Genomic DNA, 24,615 nt, shown 5'->3' on the forward strand with positions numbered 1-24,615 from the left:
AGACTTTTTTGAATGGCAGACATTTTTATTTTGCACAATATGCATTGTAGTCCTTGTCCAAATCCCTTACTAAACTCTTCATTTACCAATAGAAATAACACAGACATTTTGTCTCCTTGAAAATCATTGACACCCTTTATTTTGACCCATTTCAGATCTTTCTACTGTTCCACAAAAATGTATTGGCTGGTCTTCTGGTTCAAGTTCAACACAACAATCCCCTCACCTAGTCCCTGCTATCAGCATCTCCATCCCTTTTGTCATCGCCATCGTGCTGCTCGTGCTGTTCGTGTTGTTCATGCTGCGGAAGCACCACAAACGATCTCATCTCTCCAATCCATACACAAACAAGTTTGTCCTTTTTCTGCAGTAAAACATTACATGAAATACACAAATTCCCTTTTTGAACACTATCAGGTTCTGCATAATAATGCTCCCATCTCCCCTTCGCTTCAGGTTGTGGGGGTAACATGGGGGTAATGAATGCCTTGCTGCATTGCCACTGGTGTGGGTTTGAGTTACATGGCTGCTGAGTGGGTTTCTGCACCCTGCGACGGAGTGGCGACCCATCTAGGATTAATTATATCTACAGAAATGTTCACAATTTGTCACGAGTGCCACAACGTGTCATTTTTGGTCTTGCACCCTCTGCCCTCTCTTGGTTCTGTCCCTCCCAGGTTTCTGCAGTGTGCACATAATCTGCCAAGAACCCTCTTCTTGTTAAATTCCCAAAATCAAGGCTCACTGCTCACCTCCACTCATTTGTTACTCTTTTCTCTCACCTTTGAAACCAACTTTCCCAGTCTGTTCAGTCCCTTTCTTCCCTCCAGAGCTTCAAAACATCTGTTCACCACTACCTCAGTTGATCTCCCATCCAGACTCATAATTTCTTCTTCCCCCAATGACCCCATTCACAAGCATTCCCTTTTTCCAGGTTATTGTGATCCCCCTCTTTCTCACCTCTTTTCATTTGTTCGTTTGTCGGTTGGTTTGTTCCTTTTCTGTTTCATCCCTGCTTCCCTCTTCCTTTTCTTGCTGTGTTTAATTCAGCTTGTGTGCAGCTTGTTCACCCCAAGTGAACTTCTCACCCTCCCCTTCATCTCACTTTCACTTCCACTCTGCTGTTGACGTTTCCCCCTTTCCTTTTTGTTCCCTCCTATTTTGCTCTAGCTCTACCATGAGCCTCAATCATGTGTACACAAAATAAGAATAAAAAGCTCTGTCAAGAATATGGGCTTCCACCACTACCAGAGGGACAGGTGGATACACAGATAGGCAACATTGTGGTCTAAAGAATTACTATCAGATACAATATCGTCAGTAAAGTTTGGTAATCTGTTATTATTGCAGTTGTTAATCATGACATACAAAATTTGAGGAGTGGCTGCTTGTTTGTTTGACTTTGATGCACCTCTAAACACTGGGATCGCCACCAATTATTCAAAGGGTTTGCCACCATCTGTTTGAGCACCAGTGCCTGCAGCAGTTGGGCTTCCACCAAAAAGTCAATGATTGACCGTATCCTTGCTCTTCGGGTCCTCACCGAACACAGACAAGAGTTTCGGCAGGGGCTGCTCACAGCCAATATTGATCTCCACAAAGCGTTCGATTCAGTGAATTGTGATACCCTCTGCAGGATTCTCGGTCTTCATGGGGTGCCACTAAAACTGATCAAACTGATGTCTGAACTCTACTCTGGTACTGAGAGTGCTGTCAGATGTGGTGATACCATCTCTGACTGATTTCCCGTTGTTACTGGAGTTCGTCAGGGGTGTGTACTGGTGCACACACTCTTCAACGCTTGCATAGACTGGATTCTGGGGAAGATGTCTGAGAGATCAAGCTGTGGTGCATCACTTGGAAATGTCAAAATCTCTGACCTTGATTTCACAGATGATGCGGTCATCCTTGCAGTGACGCTGATATCCTTGTGGGGCCCTCAAGGCGCTGAATGAGGAATGAGAGCCACTGGGATAACAAGTTTCCGAGGTCAAAACGAAGATCCAGTCTTTCAATAACATATTGGATGCTGCTATCTTGTCTGTACCTGTTTGTAGTTAGTATGTTGAGGTCGCAGAGAGATTCACTTACCTTGGCAGTGATAGGCATGTCTCCGTAAGTCCTTGGTACTTATTGGACTTGAAGTCCTGAAGTGCATGTTGAAAACTTGAAGTCTTGAAGGCTTGAAGCCCAGGCCAAAAACCAAGGATTTGAAGTCCGAGTCTTCAAGTCCTTGGTGCTCCCACTCTTGCTCTGCAAATGTGAGCATTGGACTCTGACCAAGAATCTGAGATGAAGACATAACTCGACAATACCTGGTCTCTTCCGAGAATCCTTGACTGTTGCTGGTCAGACTTTGTGTCCAACGAGTGGTTGCTGAGAGAGACACAAATGAGATTTGTTACCTGTATAGTCCGTGAGTGTCAGCTGCAGCTGTATGGACATGTGGCTGCTCCTGCTCCTGTTGATCCTGCTCACCACATTCTCTCAGCGAGGAAGCCTCATAAGTGGAGAAGTCCAAGAGGACGATCACGTGCCTCATGGTTACAGCAGATTGATCGGCATCTCAAGGAGATGGGGATGGGCCATGCATATAACTGGGGAATGGCCAGGTGGAGGCCCCTGGAGGACCAATGGAAAGTGGACGCAGCGACACGCTTCTCCGGCGCATGCTCCCATACCACACCTAAACACTAGATGGAATGAGTTGAAAACTGATGGTTGTTCTCGTGTGTATAAGGAGATTTTAGGGGATAAAAAAATCATAGCCTGGGGGGTTCTGAGTAGGGAGGACCCCAATTCTCTTCATGTTATTCATCATAAAAGGGAAGGGGGGATTATTAACCCATCCATAAGGATGGGTTCTTTGCTAATACATGCAATGTGATTAGAATTACTCTCTTTAATCGGGTTCAACTCCTTGGGATTACTTTTTGGAGTGCTCACAAGGACATGTCTTCTCTTCCTCCTCTTCCCTTGATAAGGGGTGAGGTCCGATTGCACCAAGCTTCTGCCGTGTCTTTTGGAATGTGCGCAGCAAATACAATATGTAACTAACTAGAATGGCACTTGGTAGAGTGCATACCTCTGCCAGGCTGAACAGTTTACGTTTTTGTTTCTACTGACAGGCTGGATCTGGATCCGGACCTGGACCAAAATCTAATCGGCTTGTTCTTGTTATCTAGCCAACTCATCCACCAAGATGAAGATTCATCATAACCCATACACAACGCTTTGAGATATTGTGCTCTGTATTGTTTTTGGCCCCATCTCACAATTGTGAAGAATCACTTAAAAATTCTATTATTTGCTTTTAATAAATTCGTCCTTGCCACATACCCAACATGTCCACCAAGTTTCGTCTGAATCCATCCATAACGTTTTGAAATATCATAATATATATATATATATATATATATATATATATATATATATATATATATATATATATATATATATATATATATATATATATCGTTTTGGCCCTATCTCTTAATGGTGAAGAATCACTTTTAAAAATCCAGATCTTCACCAAAATATCATCAATTTGTCCTTGTCACTCCTGTTCACCAAGTCTTGTCCGAACCTGTCCATAATTTTTTTGAGATATACTGCTCACAGATGGACACACAAACAGACAAACAGGGGTGAATACTTAACATCCTTCCACCACTGAAGACAACTAGGATAACAAACCGGAGATAAAAATTAATTTGCTTTAAGGCCCAGTCACACCTTGACGTTTTAGCCAGCAATGGCAACGTATTAAAATGTATGTAAAACGCTGGCTTACGTTGAACTTTTGATGTTTTTTTAAAGATGCGGATGTATTCATAACGACTTGGTCTTATGCACAACATATTAGTAACGGACACAGAACGTTTCGTTGTGTTATCGATAACTTATACCAACGAATGCTGAACCTGTTGTCGGCCTTCACAACCTATGCCCAACGATAGTCGAACTTAGGCATAGCGCGCTGCACGCATCGCCGACGATGACGTGGCGTAGGTTATGAAAAGGCTGCCGCACAACAATTCAAATCATAACCGCCGCAGAAATGGAAGTGTCGACATCGCAGTCACACCTTGGCGATCTTGCCAGCATATGCCGACCTCTGAAAAATGCGTCTAAAACGCTGGCGCACGTCGAATACGGTATGGGTAAGTTTGGTATGCGTGAATAGAACGCTAAAGTACGCTATCATACGTCGTATTAAGTGGAGTACGTCTTGTAATTTTAAACATGTTGAAAATTTTACGACGTACTTGCCATATGACACACGCTCCGCATGCGATGGGAATAAGTTGTACGCACGATATGCGATCGTTGACACACATCGACACACGTTACTTGAAAGGTACTCATAAGTCGAAACACGTCAAGGTAATGGTTAGCGTCAGTGTTCCAGACTCCCGTTTTTTTTTTCTTCGGTGTGACGGTTGTTCAGTGTACAGTGCGGTTATGATTTAAATCGTTGAGTGGCAGCCTATTAATTATATTATATTATAACCACACTAGAAATCGAAGTGTCAAAATTACCATCATACCGAAGGAAGGAAGAAAAAAAATAATCATAAAACCAGGGAGTCTGGAACACTGACGCCAACCATTACCTTGATGTGTTTCGACTTATGAGCACCTTACAAGTAACGTGTGTCGATGTGTGTCACCGATCGCGTTACGTGAGTACAACATGTTACCCAAAGGTTAGAAATAAGTTTCGGGTACGCAAAACATTACCTCGACATGTTTCGACTTATGAGTAACTTACAAGTAACGTGTGTCGACGTGTGTCAACGATCGCGTGACGTGCCTACAACTTATGGCCAGCGTTATGCGGAACATGTGAGTCATACGCTGGCATAAGTCTTAAAATTTCAAGCATGGAAAATTTGAGGACAACCGCAAAGTACAACGATGAAAGCCAGCGTACTTCGACATATGGCAGTGTTTTTCAGCGTGCTCTCAATGTTATCAAAACTTACCCATAACGTATTCGACGTGTACCAGCGTTTTAGACAAATTTTCAAAAAATCGGCATAAGCTGGCTAAAACGTCAAGGTGTAACTGGGCCTTTAACACATGTTTGAGCCAATACCAGAACCAAAATGAAGAAGAAGAAACTCTAACTCACCTTGTTCATTTCTTGGCTTTGCTTCTTTCATATTAAAAATAACCCAATGTACATAGATGAAGCAAAAACGTGTACGGCTTATGTATAATACATAGTGTTTATATACCTGGGATCATTCCAATTGCACTGGACCATGGACTAACACCCAGGCCTAAGGCCTGAGGCCTGTTGATCTGTGCTGCCTCATGCAATGGCAGCACATTATTTTATTGGGGTGGAGTCAGACCAGCTGCCCAGCCAATGGGTGTAAAGCAGTGGGGTAGAGTCAGGGCAGCTGAACACTGACCTATGTATAATGATATTTTCTAATTTTAAAAAGGGCATAACTCTGTGAAAAATTGACGAAATGCCATGAAACTCGAACTTTTTATGTAACTTATCATAACTAGTACGGGCCCGTAGGGGCGGGCCCGTAGGTGCGTAAACGATAACTGGATTATTTCAATTAGATTGGACCAACCGTCTCATAAATGGCCATAACTTGGGAAACATACTCAGGTCCCCAGCGTCAATTGTGACGTCATATCAAACGAAGAAGAATTGTGTTGTCCTGTCATTGGTCGACAGATAAATGGCCGTAACTTGGGAACCGCTCGTCCGATTAATATCAAACCTTGAAATGCACATCCGCGGGGCCCCGGCAATATTCCTGGCAAGTTTCAATCAGATCGGACCGGCGGTCGTCGAGAAACGGCGGTCGCAGACAGACAGACAGACACACACACACACACTCACACACACACACACACACACACACACACACACACACACATACACACACACACAGATTGCTGGAATTACAGATAGACAAGTGATGACGATGAACCTCAAGGGAATGATGAAGAAGAACCTCAGAGATATTCAAAACCATCCCTGGGAATATTATTACAAATGAACTCTAATTAGAAGCCGGCCTGCGCTCAGTAACGATTCTGAAGACAGCCCTCGGCACAAAACTTTGAGAACAGAAAAATATCACAGCTTGGTCCGTGAATCGTGACCCCGTATCAAAATGAAGGTGGACACTGTAAGCCTGCCTTGGGAAGACTCCATTCATTCCACATTCTGAAACCCACATAGGTAGATTCCAATCTCACACACGCACACGCATACACACACATGCCGGTGGACACTTTGAGACATGGGAGGGATCCATTCCACCTTTTCAAACCCACACATGGAGATAACAGCCAACAACAACAACTACGCACACACGATTGTGGGTACTTTGAGACCTGGGAGGGATCCATTCCACCTTCTGAAACCCGCCTATGGAGATAAAAGCACACACACACCCTTTTTGGTGTGTATATGTATGCATATGTATATATATATATATGTATATGTATATATATGTATATATATATATATATATATGTATATATATATATATATATATATATATATATATATATATATATATATATATACATATGTACATACATCAGACACACCTGGCGTATGGTGAGCATCGCCGTGGATTATGTCTCGCATGGTAAAACCACATAGTCCGCAAAGAACAACCCTCTGTCTGCCACCCAGAAAATTGTTCCTGCTGTTGCAAACCATGTTGCAAACCAGAAGGCACGCAGAAGGATAGTTGTTCTTTGTGAATTATGTGGTTTTACCCTGTGAGACATGATCCGTGGCAATGCTCACCATAAGTCAGGAGGTGTGTCTGATGTATGAACGATGAATGTTGTCATCCTTGGTTAGATATGTTGAGATTTATTGAATTGGACCAATGCACTGGACTTTGAGTCAATTGGATCAGATTGAAATGGTATGATGCATTGCTGGTTCAGTGGTGGGGGTGATTGAGTGGTCGGGCAAAGTTTTTGTGGAGTTGTGGGATTAAGACTGGTCAGTGGAAAGTGAGGGCTGAAGAGATTTGCTGTCCTTGCGTTATTTAGTGCTTTCTGTTTCTGAATACCAATAATCAGCAATGTGTCTATACTCATCATGCCGATGTGAAAAACTGAATTTTTTTTTTCAGTTTTTTTTTTTGGACCAATATGACAGATTGGTGTGAATGGATTTTATGTCTGGGTAGGGAGAAGAGAAAAAAAACATAGTTTGAAAGAAAATGCAAAAGGCTCGAATAAAGAGGGAGGAGGAGGTGAATAAGTACATTATCAACTCAGACTTAAAAGGGTTGGACATGTGGTGATAAAGCCATGTACCAAGTTTCAGTTGAATGTGTTAAAGGTTATGGGAAAAAAAATTCTGAAAAACCATAGGTGGGATGGTCAACCAGATGGACAGACAGACAGACGGACAAACGGAGAGCAAACCTAAAGTCCCCTCTGGTGAAACTGATAGGGGACTAATAAACAAATGCTCAATGTTCCATCAACAACAAAAAAGAAACTTATGTTGGCCATGAATGGTCGATAAGACCAGACATTTAAGTGACTTCAAAATGCTGCCAAAACGTGGGTTTATATAAAACTTACCCAAATACGTTTCCAAAGCATGGAATCTTTAACATCCACCGATGAATGCTGGCAGATGGGACAGTTGACTTAAAGTCCCCTCCGAAGAATGGGGCACGCACGTGAATGCAATGCCCAAATTTAATTCACTATGACGACAGTTTAAAGTTGGACAAGTAATTTAACCCAGATTAGTTATTTCACCTGGCTCTCTTGCTTGTATGCACTGCATTTGCCATGGTTGCACTGAGGTAGGAATGGGAGTGATGGATAGGGATTGAGGTGCCCCATTATTGTTGAGAATGTGAAAGTCTAATGCCTTGGCAGAAGAAATAGTGAAATATGGATTGCTTTTTTTTTTTTGGTGAAACAGCAACACCTGATAAATAGCCAATGACCTGCATGACCCGAAACAAACCACGAGTCTGTTCACTTGCTTTTCATCTTGTACAAATATCATATATGTGTACATTGGCCTGCAGGATAGCGAAGAGATATAGGCACTTGTCTCTGAGCTGCCTAGCATGGGTTCAAATCTAGACCCAACTATAAAACTCAGCTTTGCCCAGTCAGCACTATGTTTTTAATGGAGGGCAAGGCATCCTAAATGTGGGCCATTCATCAGAAGGATGTTAGGCAGGAAAATATATCTTCCAGCATTGGTTGTTGGTGCACGTTAAAGATCCCATGGTATCTTTCGCAAGGAGTTCATGAGTTACCGCCGGTAACCTGGATGAAAGTCCCAATACCTGCAGTCGAACCTCAGACCGAACGAGCCAGTTCGTGAAACACTTGAGTTAGAAATGTTCCCGGCCACTCCTACAAGAAGGTGGGAATAACTGTAGCCGTTAAATTAGTCACCGTTAATCATAGATTTATTTTCATTATTACCTACCGGCTACCGTTAACATGATATTGTTGTTATTCCAAATGTGAGATTTGCAGTTATCTAATCAGCTTTCCCATAAATGTTCTGTTTGAAACCATGTAGTTGTGAAACCGCGAATATTTCCCCCTGAGTCAGGCTATGACCCTTTGGCACGTGCTCTGCAAAGAGCTCCTGTGATCTCAACGGCTAAGAACATGTGCAGCATATAGCAGCAAAAAGCACGGTTATTTTGCTCGAGTTTTTCAAGTAAATCTTGCTCAAGGAACAATGCATTGTAATAATAATAATAATAATAATAATAAAAAAGAGTAAATACATATATATATATATATATATATATATATATATATATATATATATATATATAACAATCATACTATGTGTTATTTGAGAAGTGCCTGTTTGTGGGTTTTTTGTGGGTTTGTTTGTGGGTTTGTTTGTGGGTTTGACTTCTGTATGCATTCCTAAACCGCTGGACAAAACTTGTTAAAAACCGGTGGTTGTACTCGGTGTGTGCACGGGAAGATTTTAGATGGTAAAATAAATAAATAGTTGGGTGGGGGGGGGTTCAGGGTGGAAGGACACGCAAATTCTCTTTCTGTAAATGTGTATCGTGTGGCACTGCTCCCGGTGGGGGAGTCATTATGGAATACTCCAATTTTCTACATAAAAACATAGACATCACAGAAGTTGGGTAATTATTATACGACTAGCAAACAACCAATCCTTATGGAACAGGTCAATTCCTCCACTTTCATGATGTCTATGGCGTATTTTATTGTGACATAATACCAGCTTCAACGTACGTTAAGATAACTGGCACACACACAAGTAAGTTATACTCAGTCTTGTGCTTCGCTTTCGGTAGAATATAACTCCGAAGTGGTTCTTGTTTGAAAATGTTAACACTGTGCTTTGAAATACAAGGTATTGTAGACACAGGACAGGAGGAGACCATTAGGTCCATCATTCCTCCATGATATCCCCACCACCTTCCCTGCCACACAATTGCTGCAGGTAGTGCTGATAGTAAAAGCTAAAACCAAATAGGGAATTTAGCCAAGGTTCCAGCACACAAAGGATTAGTTGTACGGAGATGTGCTGTTGTATCTTTAGCATCCAAAACGTAAATGGCTTCACATCTCCAACTAGAGGATAGCATGCTCCACAATGCTGCAGATCCTGCTGGCACTGCACTAGAATGGCAGTTTTTAGTTGATTCCAAAACCTTCAATATTTTAAACAAGGTGAGACAGCTCTATGGCAATCACAACTGTGCTTCCACCATAGCTCCGTAGGTGACTTGCTTGTTCTCTACTGGATTTTAAAACTTCCATTTTTGCAGGCCGAGTTACTGTATAACAATCTCTAAATTAGGTGCAGGGATTTCTCTTGGGGACATGAACACGGATTTATTGTACTGCTACCATAGCCACCTGCGTGCCACCTGCATAACACCTACCTACGATACAATGACATACACAATCTTCCGAAGCAAGATTCATAATAGTACTAAGTGACCTCTAGGATATAATGAAACAAGGAGACAATATTATGCTAAAGCCGTCACATAAAACATACAAGTCACAGTAGAACAGCAAAGCAAATGAAAGGCCTGGTAGCTGGCTGAGAAAACATTAACAAACAAGGTGGATTGGAAGATGGGAATCTCTCGCATTGGGTTCTCTATATCGCAGTTTATTGCAGCCTGATTGGACTTCTATGCTGCAAGTCTGCTTTACTTATTTCCTGGCAGTCGCGTGGATCAACCTTCCGGTCAGTCGCGTGACCGTATGGAAAAAACTGTGATATTGCCACAAAATGTTCCACAGGGTAGTGCATAAATCAGCTAAATGTGGTTGAAGTTGGTGAGGAATGAAATAACAGGAAATAGTTTGCGAAACCAGAATGGTTAGAGCGTCTACTCTGAGTCTGGGAGGTCGGTGGTTCAAATTACCCTGGCAGATTGCTACCAAACAATGGTACGTGCTGTTTCCTTGCTTGACACTCAGCTTTTAAGGGCTAGAGCATGGGCAAACAAGAAACAACGATATGTAATTAGGCAATATTAGCATAGGCTTTGATGGGCCTCATGCCCTCCTGCTTTGAAATTCCTTTTAAGGGAACTCGTATGTATTTAATGTCTACTTGAAAGAGCAAAAATATGGGGTAACGATTACCGTGTATTCAAATTCTGGTCATCTGTGCAATCGTTACTGCCTCAGTTAGGGCTTGTGGGATGCCGAGAGGTGTTGTACACTCGACTCTGAGCCGTGTAGCCTGGGTTCGAATCTAGAGCCAGCTATAGAAACTTCCCTCTTGGTGTTTTACAGGAAGGGCCAGGCGTCAATGTGTATGCCATCCCTTGGATGGAGGTTAAACTGGATGTCTGCTTTGCCAGCTTTAGTTGGTAGACATTAAAGATCCTACCTGAACTCCGGGTTGCAAGCGCTATGGTTTTCTTGGAGGTTCCTTGGCATCGAGTTACAGTGCTTGCCATCCAGGAGTGTGGTTGCTGTCTCGGGCAGAAGCTTCTGCATCATAAACAAACTGACCAGGATGTTTGCATGTTTCACGTGGATGGCCTTCTTCGGATACGAAGAGCAACAAACAACCACACTACCTTAGTGATGTGGTGAACGATCGGTCAGTATTTCACTGTGGCTGGATAGACCATTATAGAGTTATCAGCAAAAAAGCATACATTCAAAGGATGATATCAGTAAACCTGTGGTGTGAGACCATTTAATAAATGGTCCTTCAACAACTTGAACCTTCTAATTAAACAATTACCACCTTTGAAATCTTTCCTCTTTCTATGTTTAATTAGTCCACAAAGTTACTGACCGACCCTCAGATATACATTGACAAGCAGTTGTGGATAAAAGTTGTGTATCCTGATTGAGTGAATGTACCCACAGTGAGAATGGAGCAAACGTGAACACAACTCAACAGCAAGAGCTCTCAAATGTCCAGTACGAGGTCATGTCCACAGTTGAACCACCGTTGGTATGTCCATGGGTATGGCTGGGATTAAAGGTGACCATGATAAAAACCATGACACACACAAAACACAAATGACAAAAGATTTGTTTCACTTTTGACTAACATATACTTGTCTCGAATATAAACTTATTTACTGTTCTCATGTTCTTCACTGTTAAACTTTGTGGTCCAATGTGGAACATGACTCTTGAAGTGTGCCACACTGGAGGATCATACAGCATCTTCCCCATGATGCTGCACTCTCTAGCTCATCACCTTAATAGAATAAGCTGAAGGTTGGGCCCTAGCCCCACCATTCCCTGCACCCTGGGGAGCTGTCACTGACAGGATCTGCTGTTTTATGGTTTATGAATTGCCAGAGGTTTATCGTTTTCATTTTTGAAAAACTTTCCTGGATACCTCTCCAAAGCTGTCTGTCGATCACATAGGGTGCTGTATGGCAGACATCATGTCGATCAGGGTCCACACTGCATCATGTAGCTGCTGTAGAAGCATGAGGTCCCTTGTACCATAGCAGTGAAGTGGTTTGTACTTCATAACATGTTTGTTTTTCACTTTTGTTGGTAGTCTTGTTTAAAAATCGGTGTCTCTTTCAAAAATAGAAACTCGGAAGAATCTCTGATCTGATGTACCATACTCTGTTGCAGAGCGTTGGTGCTGCCAAAGCAGTTTCTTAGCAAGGATTATGCTGGGTGATTTGCCATTGCCTTCTCAGCTGTAGCTGGGGCAGGATTTTTGCAATTTTGCAAAGGTGATGGCGATAGCTTGCCAACTCTTCACAAAGGACACCATGGGATTTTAACATCCACCAACAAATGCCAACAGACAGGACTCCCAGTTTAACGTCCATCCAAGTGACAGTACACACATTGATGAATCACCCTAACTGTAAAACACCAGGCTGACAGCTTATAGCTGAGTTGGGATTCAAATCCAGGCTAGATTTTAACTTCAATCTTCGAACTTCAAACCCAGGGTATATAGCTTAGAGACAAGTGTGTATACCTTGAGGCTATCTCATCAGCCTCTAGATAGATGAGGACAAATCTATTTCGTGGTTATTTTGCAAACTGGTCATAAAATTGACTGCATAATTCCATGTGAAGACAACTTTAAAATCCACTCACCCCCTCCCAACCCCACCTCAAACATCCACATCCCCTATCCTGAGCCCATGAAAGTTTGCCATATTTCTCAGTTTAAAATATTCCAAGTAGATAATCATGTCAGAATTTTCTGGCAATATATCTGCACATCTTTAAACTTGGAATTTGTAGGTTTCTTTAGGTTTGTTTATAAAACTGACATTCATGTTCACATTTTCCCCACAACTTCAATGTTCAAGTTGCTTCATTAACTCAGAAAATGTTTTCTATTCCCTAATAGTGCAATTCCGACCCCTCACGTACAACTTTATAACCATAAGTTACATCTAAAGAACTGAATTCTGTATATACAGGATGGGGCATTTATATCTGACGGTTTTATTATCCTAATAAATTTTTTGTTTCTAAACTAAATAAAATAAAATTTCAATACAACATAAGCACATACTTTAAGTTTTAGAAATCAATTTTGATTCTTTATTTCTTAAAAATTACATCAGACAAATGGGCCCCTTTCGAATTCGTGCATTCACGACAGCGGATCATCATATTGTTCATTACCGCAAGCAATGTCTCTTGATCAATAGAGCAGATGGTTGCAGTGATGTTTGCCTTCAATTCATCGATCGATGTTGGATGTTCCTTATAAACTTTGCCCTTCAAAGAAATCCCCATACGAAGAAATCTGGTGGAGTTAAATCTGCCAAATCAAAGTGTGCCTCATCTGTCATGATGACCTTGTTTGTGAAATTGGCATGCTCATTGCATTTAAAATTTTTTTTGACATTTAAAAAAAAAATGCTCATTGCATGTAAAGTGCTCCATAATTAAAAAAAACTTTCAAGTATTTCCTGTAAAACAAAGAAAATAATAATTAGTTTTGCCAAGACTGCTTCGAGTGAGAAAGATTGCAAATGTGTCAGATATAAATCCCCCACCCTGTATATCAGCAGACTATATACAACTGTTGAGCAACCTACAGTACTTTCTAGGAGACGTATCTCCTGTTCATATTTTTAGAGACATCACAAACCAGTGTTGGGGAAGTCCTTATTAAAATTTGTGTCATCATAGGCTTGACAGAATACATTTTTGCTGCATCTTAAAATAAATGTAAGTCAACTTGCCATCTCAGGTACATTTCACTTACTGCATAAAGAAGGATAACAACAAGCAAGTTTAGCAACTGGTAGTTTAATTGGTACCTCTATAATGTTCATGGGACATGAACATATATTCTTTATCAACATAACGTTATATTCGTGATGCCATTAATGTTTTCAATTTCAACATTGCATTCCGAACTGGTTTAGTTACTGGTGCACATATCGGTGTTGATTCAAATTACGATTATTCTTATCTTGATGTTGTCTTTTTACCTTTAAACAAAAAGGCATCCTGATTCAGCTGTCGTTCCTTTCAGATAAACGTCATCTATGAGAAGATGCTTCATGGAAATGTTTCTTTGGAGAAAGAAGTGTCCATTGCAACAAATGTGTATGGTAAATATTATCATTGTTTTCATTGTCATTTAGAATCGCTCATTTCAATTCTAGATGAAGGTAAATAATTATATATTGTTTTATTGTCCTGGATGGTAATGTAACATGGAACACAGAAGCCACTGTTGGGAAAGAATCAAACTGAAAGAACTGTTGAAGAACCAACACCCCTTCGCGTTATCTGGAAAAGGTTACCCATGTGTAGTTACTCACAAACATATCTTGAGGCTGATAAGGTCTGCAGACTCTGTACAGGCATCGCTCATGCACTACGACTTCTACTACTAACTCATGCAGGTTTTTATTTATTTCTTCATTAACAAAAAAAAATTACTCCCTCGATGTCTCAGGCTCGGATAGTTTTGGGCCTACTCATTTTTGTTTTTTTCCCCCCAACTGTTCCCCATGCCCACAACGTGTCTTCATAATCCCTGTCCCATTATTCACCACCCTCTCTTTAATTCCTTCCTTATTTCCTCATACCTTCAGTTTAATACAAATCTATAATAATAAACATCTGTGTGTGTGTGTGTGTGTGTGTGTGTGTGTGTGTGTGTGTGTGTGTGTGTGTGTGTGTGTGTGTGTGTGTGTGTATGTGTGTGTGTGTGGTCATAAAGCATAACATAACATTCCATTTGCGAACTCCCCTACCCCTCTCAAATTTCTCTTCCTCTCTCTTTTTCTCTCTCTCTCCCGTCCCACTCTCTTTCTCTCACTCCCACTCTCCTCCTTGCACTCCCCCCTTTCTCCCAGAGTGTATAACGTGTGGTGAGGCATCTCTCTCTGCCCTCCTTCCTCACGCTCCCCTCTTCCTTGCTCTCCCTCCTCTTCCTCACCCCCTCCCCCCTTTTTTTCTAGTTTCCCCCCTTCCTTGATCCCCTCCCTTCTCGCTAAGCCCTTCCTCCTCTCTCCCCCCTCTCCTTTTCCTCGCACTCCTTCCCCTTCCCCACTTCCCTCCCTTCCTAGCTGCACCCCTCCTCGCTTCCCCTCCCTTGTCTCTCCCCCCCCCTCTCTTGCTCCCACCTCTCCCCTCCTCTTTCTCTCCCCCTTCTTCTTCTTCTTCTTCTTCTTCTTCTTGCGTATGGTAGCTTGGCTGCTGGGTAGCTATCATTTTCTTGGTGTACAACTATGCTGCTGATGCTGTACCTCTATGCCAGGATGCTGGTACTCATTTCACAGACAGGCTGAGTCAACGCCACGTGGTGTTAATTCAGTGGCCAATGGGGCTCAAACTCAGGACCCTATAGGGTGGTATTTGCAAGGAAATTTTTTTAAAACGACATAATGCCTCTCTCCTCCTCCTCCTTCTTCTTCTTCTTCTTCTTCTTCTTCTTCTTCTTCTTCTTCTTCTTCTTCTTCTTCTTCTTCTTCTTCTTCTTCTTCTTCTTCTTCTTCTTCTTCTTCTTCTTCTTCTTCTTCTTCTATTGAATAAATCTCATTGTGTCTGTGCACCACAAGCCTCAATGAAAACATTTAGCCATATACAGTGCCTATAGAAAGTCTACACCCCCTTTCAAAATTTTCATCTTTTGTTGCTGTACAGCCTGGGATTAAATTGCATTAAATCAGACTTTTTCCACCTTTATTTACACATCGTGTCCCACAACTTCCAAGTGAAAAACAAATTCTACAAATTTCATAAAATTAATTAAAAACACAAAACTAGAATTTCTTGGTTCGATAAGTGTCCCCCCCCTTTGAGTTAATACTTGGTGGAAGCACCTTTGACAGCAATTACAGGTGTGAATCTGTTGGGATAGGTCTCTACCAACTTTGCACACCTTGACTGAGCAATATTTGCCTATTCTTCTGAACAAAACTGTTCAAGCTCAGTCAAGTTGTGTGGAGAGCATTGATGCACAGCAATCTTCAAGTCATGCCACCAATTTTCGAATGGATTTCGGTCAGGGCTCTGACTGGGCCACTCAAGGACGTTTATCTTTTTGTTCCTTAGCCTCTGCAATGTAGACTTGGCTGTGTGCTTCAGGTCATTGTCATGCTGAAAGGTGAACTTCTATCCAAATTTCAGATTTCTAGCAGAGGGCAGCAGGTTTTCTTGGTGGATTTTCCGTATCTTACTCCAACCATTTTCCCTTCTATCCTGACAAGTGCTCCAGAACCTGCTGATGAGAAACATCCCTGTAACATGATGCTGCCACCACCATGCTTCACAGTAGGGATGGTGTTCTTTGGTTGATGTGCTGTGTTGGATTTGTACCAAACGTAACGTTTTGCATTTCGGCCAAAAAGTTCCATTTTGGTTTCGTCAGTCCACAAAACGTTTTGCCACGTGGCTTCAGAATCTCCGGAGTGGTTTTTTGCATACTTCAAACAGGACTCAAGGTGGGTTTTTTTGAGTAATGGCTTCCTTCTTGCCACCCTACCATACAGGCCAGACTTGTGGAGTGCTTGGGATATTGTTGTCACATGCACACAGTGACCGGTCTTTGCCATAAAGGCATGTAGTTCTTTCAAGGTTGCCATTGGCCTTTTGGTGGCCTCTCTGATCAGTCTGCTCCTTGCTTGGTCATCCAGTTTAGAGGGATGGCCTGATCTCTGAAGGATCCTGGTGGATATGGTGGAAGGATATGCCTTCCACTTATTAATGATTGTCTTGACTGCTCCAAAGGATATTCAAGGACTTTGAAATGTTTTTATACCCATCCCCTCATCTGTGTCTTTCCATAACTTTATCCCGGACGTCTTTTGAAAGCTCCTTGGGTCTCATGGTTGAGTCTTTGCTTCTGTATGAAATGCACTACCCAGCAGAGGAAACCTACAGGAACAGCTGATTTTATTCTGAAATAATCAGAATCACTCCGATTTAACACAGGTGGAGACCAATTAACTTGGTGTGTGACTTTGGAGGTGATTGATTACACCTGAGCTCATTAACAATTACTATTATAAGGGGTGTGTACACTTATCTAACAAAGATATTCTCGTTTTGTATTTTACAATTAATTTTATGAAATTTGTAGAATTTGTTTTTCACTTGGAAGTTGTGGGTTACGATGTGTAAATAAAGGTGGAAAAAGTCTGATTTAATGCAATTTCATTCCAGGTTACAAGGCACAAAAGGTGAAAATTTGGAAAAGGCGGTGTGGACTTTATATATGTACTGTAGATTTGTAACTTTGCACTATTGTTTGACCTGTATCACTGTATAAACCTACTTGACATGTACATGTAACTGCTAATCATAACTTATTGACATTCTTCTTGATTTCTATACAGCACAAGGCTGTGGGGTAGCATCATTGGCTGAGGGTGTGGCTGTCCCACTGATGTTCTCTTCTAGTTTGGACAGGGATTTGGAATTTGTTCATGATGCCAGCAATAGCCATACTCTTTGTGAATTACACCAAAATATATTTAATGTCCACCAACAAATGCTGACGGACATGATTCTCGTTTCACATCCATCCGAGGGACAGCGCACACACTGACGAATCAACCTGTCTGTGAAACACCAGGATGACAGTTTATAGCTGGGTCTGCATTTGAACCCAGGCTAGACAGCTTAGAGGCGAGTGTGCGTACCTGTAGGACATCCTGCAAGCCCGAGGGTACTTCCACTTCATGAAAGAAACCGAAGGATATTTAATGTCCGTCAACAACCAGCGTTAGCAGGCAGCAATAAGAAATTTGAACAGTATCATTGATTTTCAATTTGCTCCCCCTGGGATGGGGAAACATTCATCATTAAAAGAAAGTTCTCCCACTTGAGGGGGAATCTTGCACCTGAGGCATATATTTAGTACCTGTGGGTTTATATGCACCTGCACCCCTGGTTTTGGTATACACGCATGCTTGCACACCAGGCATGCCACAAACCCCAGGCACATTTATTGAACTGACCTGTAATTGTTTTCACTACTCTAACTGTTCCATGTAATAACTGGTTTAATTAATAACTTATACCTGGGCTTCGAGTCTCTTCAGCCATGATTATAGTGGTGGGGCGCTGTACACAGCATGCACACCTGCATGCATATGTCACATGATCTCGACAATCGTAAACTAATTGTTGCATCATAAAAGTCATGAAGTAATTAAAAAATATAAGAGGAGATTTGGAGTCCAAGAACAAAAACTAAATATTTAATCTCCATACAACCTGTACCCATTGGTGTGGATATCTTGCTCTGGATATCAATCCCATGTGCACCATGTTCAAAGTGAATGGCAGACAAAACCTGAACCTTGTTTGCAGATTTATCCATGAAAAGGTGACCCATTTGGGTGCCACATCCTCATGTGTAAGAGGAGACCTTTTTCCTCACATTGGAGGTAACATTCCCTGTTTGATGATTTAAAAGAAAACAAACATTCCAATAAGTCAGTTGCTTGAAATATGATTGCACTTTAACTCTTCCCTATTCCCTGAGCGACACTTATGATGGAAAACAGGTTCAGGTCGAAAATGTACCTTGTACGTAAAGTCCTCATACAACTCCAGAGTCGAGACTCGAGCTATTTGTTGTTCCCCGCCATTTTGACAAAGTCGGAGACGGGGGACGCTAAAATGAGCACCAACCGACTGACCAACTGACCAATCATCTGTCCATGTACTCTTGTGTTCATAACATTTCAAAAACCGCTCAATGTTTAGGTTTCATGTTACAGAGCACTATTCCTTACGCCACCCAAAAAACAGAGGCCTACAGTATGAGCTCCTTGTTTTATATATTGTACAATGCTTTAAACGTACTAATTAATATTACCGTTTTTGTTTTACGTATTTTTTTTTTTACGTATTTTACGTTTTTGTTTTACGTATTTTACGTAATATTACGTATTTCGGAGCGAGCGTCATATGAATACCCCGAAAAAGACAAAAAAGAACAGATTTCGAAATGATGAATGCAGTAATAATATTATTAACTTGAAAAATGTAAAAATGATCAATGAAACACCTTAACATTCTAAACTACTCCAGCCATGCCTTGACATTGCTTGCCCAATGAGAGTTTGTGTTGTGGGACCAAACCTGGATAAACAGTGTTTTGTTTGAACCTCAGCTGGACCAGTCTGTTCCTGATACCTGAGAGCCATTGATATATATATATATATATATATATATATATATATATATATATATATATATATATATATATATATATATATATATATATATATATATATATATATATATATATATATATATATATATATATATATATATATATATATATATATATATATATATATATATATATATATATATATATATATATATATAACAGTTGCCGATGCTGAGAGATTGGTGGGTTGTTTTGGGGAGAAAGCACTCTGTCAGTTAAAAGCTAGATGTTGTGCTAAATTTAAATACTCGTAAATGTATATAAATGAACGATTAAAATTGACGGTTACATGTTATAAGTTTCGTGAAGTACGGATCAGTAAATTTTAATATAAACTGCCTGGTGAGATTCGTGAAAGTGCTGGAATGTTCTCAGACGAAACTTCCAGTATGGATAAGAATCGTATTTGCTGGAAGACATGGGATTGTTCTGTGATACTATATAAACCCGTGAGAGTGACGCGTAGGAGTGAGGGAAGTGATATGTGACGAGCTGTGTGTTTCCATCGTCTCGGTGCTCGATTTAACTCTGACGAAACGAAGTGTTAATGTCCAGAGCGGTTGTTAACACATGGAGCTGATCGCAATCAGGTTGATTAAAAGTCATTAAGATTGTATATTGGGAAAGAATACCTTTGAACTCTTCAATCATCTGGATGGGCCATTGCATGAGAGAACATAGCGACGGGAATCGAAGAATCGACAGCTCCGAAGGATGAACACATGTGAATTGTGCGGGCAAGCCTGGGACAATAGGCGGCGGAAACTACTCGCGGGAATCGGAGTTGAACATTGTATGCAATGGTGAACTTCCTCCTTTGACTTTGTATCTGTTTATTTGAAATACAAGTTTCAAAAACGTTACGCTATTGACGTGGTCATTGTAACGCCACTCAGAAGTCACAGACACCAACTGACAAAGATCCTATTTGAGTGGTAGCTCACCTGTACGTTCGTCCAGACTTGTAAAGCTCAGTTTGGTTGTAGTCGTTAGACGACGTGCTGAGTCCAGCTCCGCAAACAACATATGCACACCAAAGGTAAGAAAACCCTGAAGGTGCGCAACTTTCGTATCTACCACCCCGACACACTCCCAGTTCTGAAGTCACATTGTTGATGAAGGAAATCAAAAGGTAATCTATTCTAGATGCTTGTGGGGAATAATTATGTTCTGCTAACTTCACATTGTATTAGAGTGTTGAGTGAAATGTAATATTTTTTTTAAACCATTTTTTTTTCTTTCACGTCCAGCATGAATTTCATACTCTCGGACTTCCAGATGAGCTTGCATGGGAAGTCAATAGACACGGGGTGATCACCTGGTCAATCAATGGCAAACTACTAGGTGTTGGCACATAATGAATCCACCCAGACCAACACCTTCTCTCCATCGTATCTTCTGAACTGCAACTGCATCTTTAACTCACTACCTTTGAGGGATTCACTCTTGTAGAACTTTCAAACTTCGACTCCATCTTATTTACAAGTGATTTATGTAGTATACAAATGTATGCAAGGAATCTCGACAGAGGAGTAGGCCATTTGGCTCATCACACCTGCGCTCCATCAAAACCACATTAAATCAATTTCTCAGTCTGTCTACTTAATTGAACACGTGGCGGAGAAAAGTGTGGTAGGCACAGGGACATCACCATGGTACGTTTTATTTCTTAATTAGCGGAGTACCCACCCTGCAGGTCGGTGGAGTTTGTACCCCCTCTATCTCCATAGCTTCCAGGTACCTATCTAATTCCAATTTAAACTTATCTACTGTTTCTGCTGCCACTACCTTTCCAGGGAGACCATTCCGTGCATTAACTACTCTTAATGAAAGACCCCTGCCTTACTACCGCCTTAACTCTCCTCTTCTTTATTCTCAGGTTTTGGCATCTGGTCCTATCACTGTCTACTCCGCTGAATAATTCTTCTGTACTGATTTTGTCTGCACCCTTCATTATCTTAAACATCTCTATCATATCTCCTCATCATAACTTCCTTTCTAGTGTATAAAGTCCTGTCTCCTTCAGCCTCTCTTCATCACTTAGTCTCTTATAGACATGATTTTTGTGGTATATTTGAATACGTCACAATGTATGGTTAGTAGAATTGCTTAAAATATTGCATTCATGTATCAGTCTCAAGTATAATGCCGTGCAGACTGACGGTGAACAATGCAAGTTGATGAACAATAGTGTATACACAGACATGAGAGAATAAAGATAATGCACATGGAGCATTACATTTCATCCTGTCATAGTTGAGATACTTGCCAGACATGTCGAATGCAGTTATCTTTGCTCGAAACTTCCGCTCACGTCCGTTTATTACACTTCATCACACTCCTCCCCTCTTAATGAAGAGTAACTTGTCAAATGCAAATTGCACATGACATGTATACATCATGTGAATACAGCATTGACAAATAAACATGCATAATATTGCCATCAAACAGTGTTGGACTTCATTCAATTTACTTTTGGTTCTTGTTCCATGTTTATACATTGAACTTAACCACTGGTTTCCAATTCTGAAGCAGATATCGTCTTTCTTGACCGGAACTTTGAGCACCCGAAAGTGAATGAGTTGTCCTCGTTCTTTGCTGAGCATGAGGAGAATGTCGTTTCTTCCCAAGCTGACCTTGACCTACAATTTCACTCTCAATATCTTCAGTCTGTACATTTGTGTGACCCTGAGTGTTGATTGAATTCTGACTTCCCGATGGTCTCATTTCTGGTGCAACCAGCTCTGTATTGACGCATGGTACTCTACTTGTCACAAGACTGTCTGATTCAATGATTAACTGATTCGTCAAAACTATCATCATCTTGGAAACCCATAGGCAACACATGCTCAATGTAGACAAACTTAACCTTGTCAGGTCAGGTCAGTTCAGGTATGGGAGCACCGGAGTATGTCGCCTTGTCATGACCCAATATCTTGATTAAATATGTGCAAGGCCCACATATCTTCATCATTCTCTATGGAAACCACTTCAACCATTCATTGTAATGGGTTTTCATTCTGACCTGATTTAGGTCAACATTTAATAATTTAACTCCTCTCCAAACATGACACTCTTGCTTAAATTGTTTCTGTAATATTGACTGTGTCAAATTTGGTTTTAATAAAGTCAACCTGGTCGGTGACTGCCTTTTTGGAAACAGCTAAGGCGGTCTCTCAGTCGTGGTCAGTTTAGGTCAGGTATGGGAGGATGTGCCAGAGAAGCGCGTCGCTGCGTCCACTTTCCGCCGGTACTTCAGGGGCCTCCGTCTGGCCATCTCACAGGCAGATGCCTGGCCCATTCCCATCTGCTTGAGATGCTGATCAACCTGCTGCAACCACAAGGCACGTGGTCGGCTCATTGGCCACCTCCACTCATGAGGCTCCCTCGCTGAGAGAATCTGGTGAGAAGGAGCAGCGTCAGGAAAACGAGCCACATGTCCATGCAGCCACAGCTGACGCTCACGGACTATGCAGGTAACAAATCTCATTTGAGTCTCTCTCAGAAACCGCTTGTTAGACACAAAGTCTGACCAGCAACAGCCAAGGATTCTCCGAAGAGACTTGGTACCAAAATAATTGTCTCCATCTCAGATCCCTGGTCAGAGTCCAAGTCTCACATCCGTAGAGCAAGACTGGAAGCATCAAGGACCTGAAGACTTGGACTTTCATCCTCCAGCACAGGTACCGGCAGCGCCACACACCATGATCCAGTGAATCCATGATCCCCCAGGCCCAACCCAGACGTCTATTGACCTCTGGCTCACAGCCAGCAGAGACATGAATATCACTGCCAAGGTAAGTGAATCTCCACGTGACCTCAAGGTCCTCACCACAAACAGGTACAGACAGGATTGCAGCATCCAAGATGTCATTGAAAGCCCGGATCTTAGTTTTGACCCAGGAAACCCATAATCCCAGTGGCTCCGACTTCTCATTCAGCACCTTGAAGGCGCCAAAAGGATATCTAGAGTCTCTGCAAAGATGACTGCATCATCTGCAAAACCTTGACATCATGATATGACATCGATCTTGACATTCCCAAACGATGCACTGCAGCTTGATCTCTCTGATGTCCTCCCCAGAATCCAGTTCATACAAGTGCTGAAAAGTGTGGGGGCCAATACACACCCTTGATGAATTCCAGTAACAACTGGAAATAAGCCAGAGATGGTATCGCCACATCTCACAGCACTCTCAGTACCAGAGTACAGTTCAAACATCAGATTGATCAGATTTGGTGGCACCCCAGGAAGACCAAGAATACTCCAGAGGACATCCTGATTCACTGAATCAAACACTTTACAGAGATCAACATAAGCTGCCAGCAGCCCCTGCCGAAACTCTCATCTGTGTTCAGTGAGGACCCTAAGAGCAAGGATACGGACAGTCGTTGACCTCTTTGAAGTAAAGCCTGACTACTCTGGACACTGGTGCTCAAGCAGATGGTGGCGAACCCTATCAATAATTAACTGAGCAAAGACCTTGCCCGGCACTGAGAACAGCGTCACCACTCGATCATTGTTGCAGTCTTGGCAATCACCCTTCCCTTTCCAGAGAGGGACAACAAGCCCCTCTTCCAGTCAGTTGGGATGATGCCTGTGTTTCAGGCAGAGCACAGAACTGCATGCAATAACACGAGTACAGCATTTCCACCAGCCTTGAAAAGTTCAGCATGGATGCCACAGATCCCTGGAGCTTTACCCCCATTTCAACCTGTTCATCACAGCCTGTTTATCCACAAATGAAGGTGGACCACAGCTGATTGGAGGGTCAGCAATAGGGATTGTAACACCCCAGACATCCAACTCGACAGCTGGTGGATCAGCCTGGCACAGGCCCTCAAAGTAACTGGGCCAGCAGATCTTCACTTCAGGCTCCCCTGTCAAGAGCCCACCACCCTTTGCTGTAAATGTAGTACACCGAGGGATGGGCTTGGATAATCGCAATGCGCAAATTCTCCTGTAAGCAGGGCAAGAATCACTTGACCACAAATGATGCTCTACCCCCTCATAGATTCCTCGCACATAGGCTTCCTTGTCCACCTTTCGTGCACGTACAGTTTTATGCCTCAGCTCTTTGAACAGCTCAGCTATGCCATTCAGCCTGGCCCTGTGACTCTGGTCAATGGTATCCAGTGTCCCTTGAGAGACAAAATTCTTCTTTGCCCGACGGTGAGTTCCAAGATATCTTCCGGCAGCATCATGGACGGTGGTCTTGAAGGCACTCCACAATTCTTCAGGATCCACCAAAGCACCCAGACCTCCCAAATCTCCACTCAGCCTGTTTGCAAACTCCTCAGCTACCCTCTCATCCTTGAGCTTTATCCAGCCTCGGCTGGGAACGTACCATTCTCCTGGATATAGGCTGCAACTTCAGAGTTGCTACAACAAGCCGGTGGTCAGTATTGAGGAACTGAGCACTCTGGTAGACCCTGCAGGTTTGGATCATCCT

General features: G+C 42.0%; 1 protein-coding gene across 5 annotated transcripts in view; it reads left to right on the plus strand.

The window, feature by feature from the left end:
* LOC147017789 (uncharacterized) overlaps positions 1-21,610 on the plus strand; it is a 41,176-nt gene extending 19,566 nt beyond the window's left edge. For 3 of the 5 annotated variants that reach the window (XM_085896781.1, XM_085896783.1, XM_085896782.1), the window contains exons 5-8: positions 156-351; positions 11,383-11,470; positions 13,997-14,075; positions 20,413-21,610. In XM_085896781.1, coding sequence (XP_085752907.1) covers positions 156-351; positions 11,383-11,470; positions 13,997-14,075; positions 20,413-20,417 — 368 coding nt within the window. In that variant the 3' untranslated portion in view covers positions 20,418-21,610. Of the gene's footprint in view, positions 1-155; positions 352-3,128; positions 3,325-11,382; positions 11,471-12,114; positions 12,219-13,996; positions 14,076-20,412 lie in introns of those variants that run through there. The other 2 variants (XR_015062141.1, XM_085896785.1) reach the window with 2 other exon arrangements.
* Positions 21,611-24,615: the final 3,005 nt, after the last annotated feature.

The sequence above is a fragment of the Eptatretus burgeri genome, chromosome 10 (assembly GCF_056783735.1).
Source record: "Eptatretus burgeri isolate ZD-2024b chromosome 10, Ebu_testis_v1, whole genome shotgun sequence".
In the NCBI taxonomy this organism is placed as follows: domain Eukaryota; kingdom Metazoa; phylum Chordata; class Myxini; order Myxiniformes; family Myxinidae; genus Eptatretus; species Eptatretus burgeri.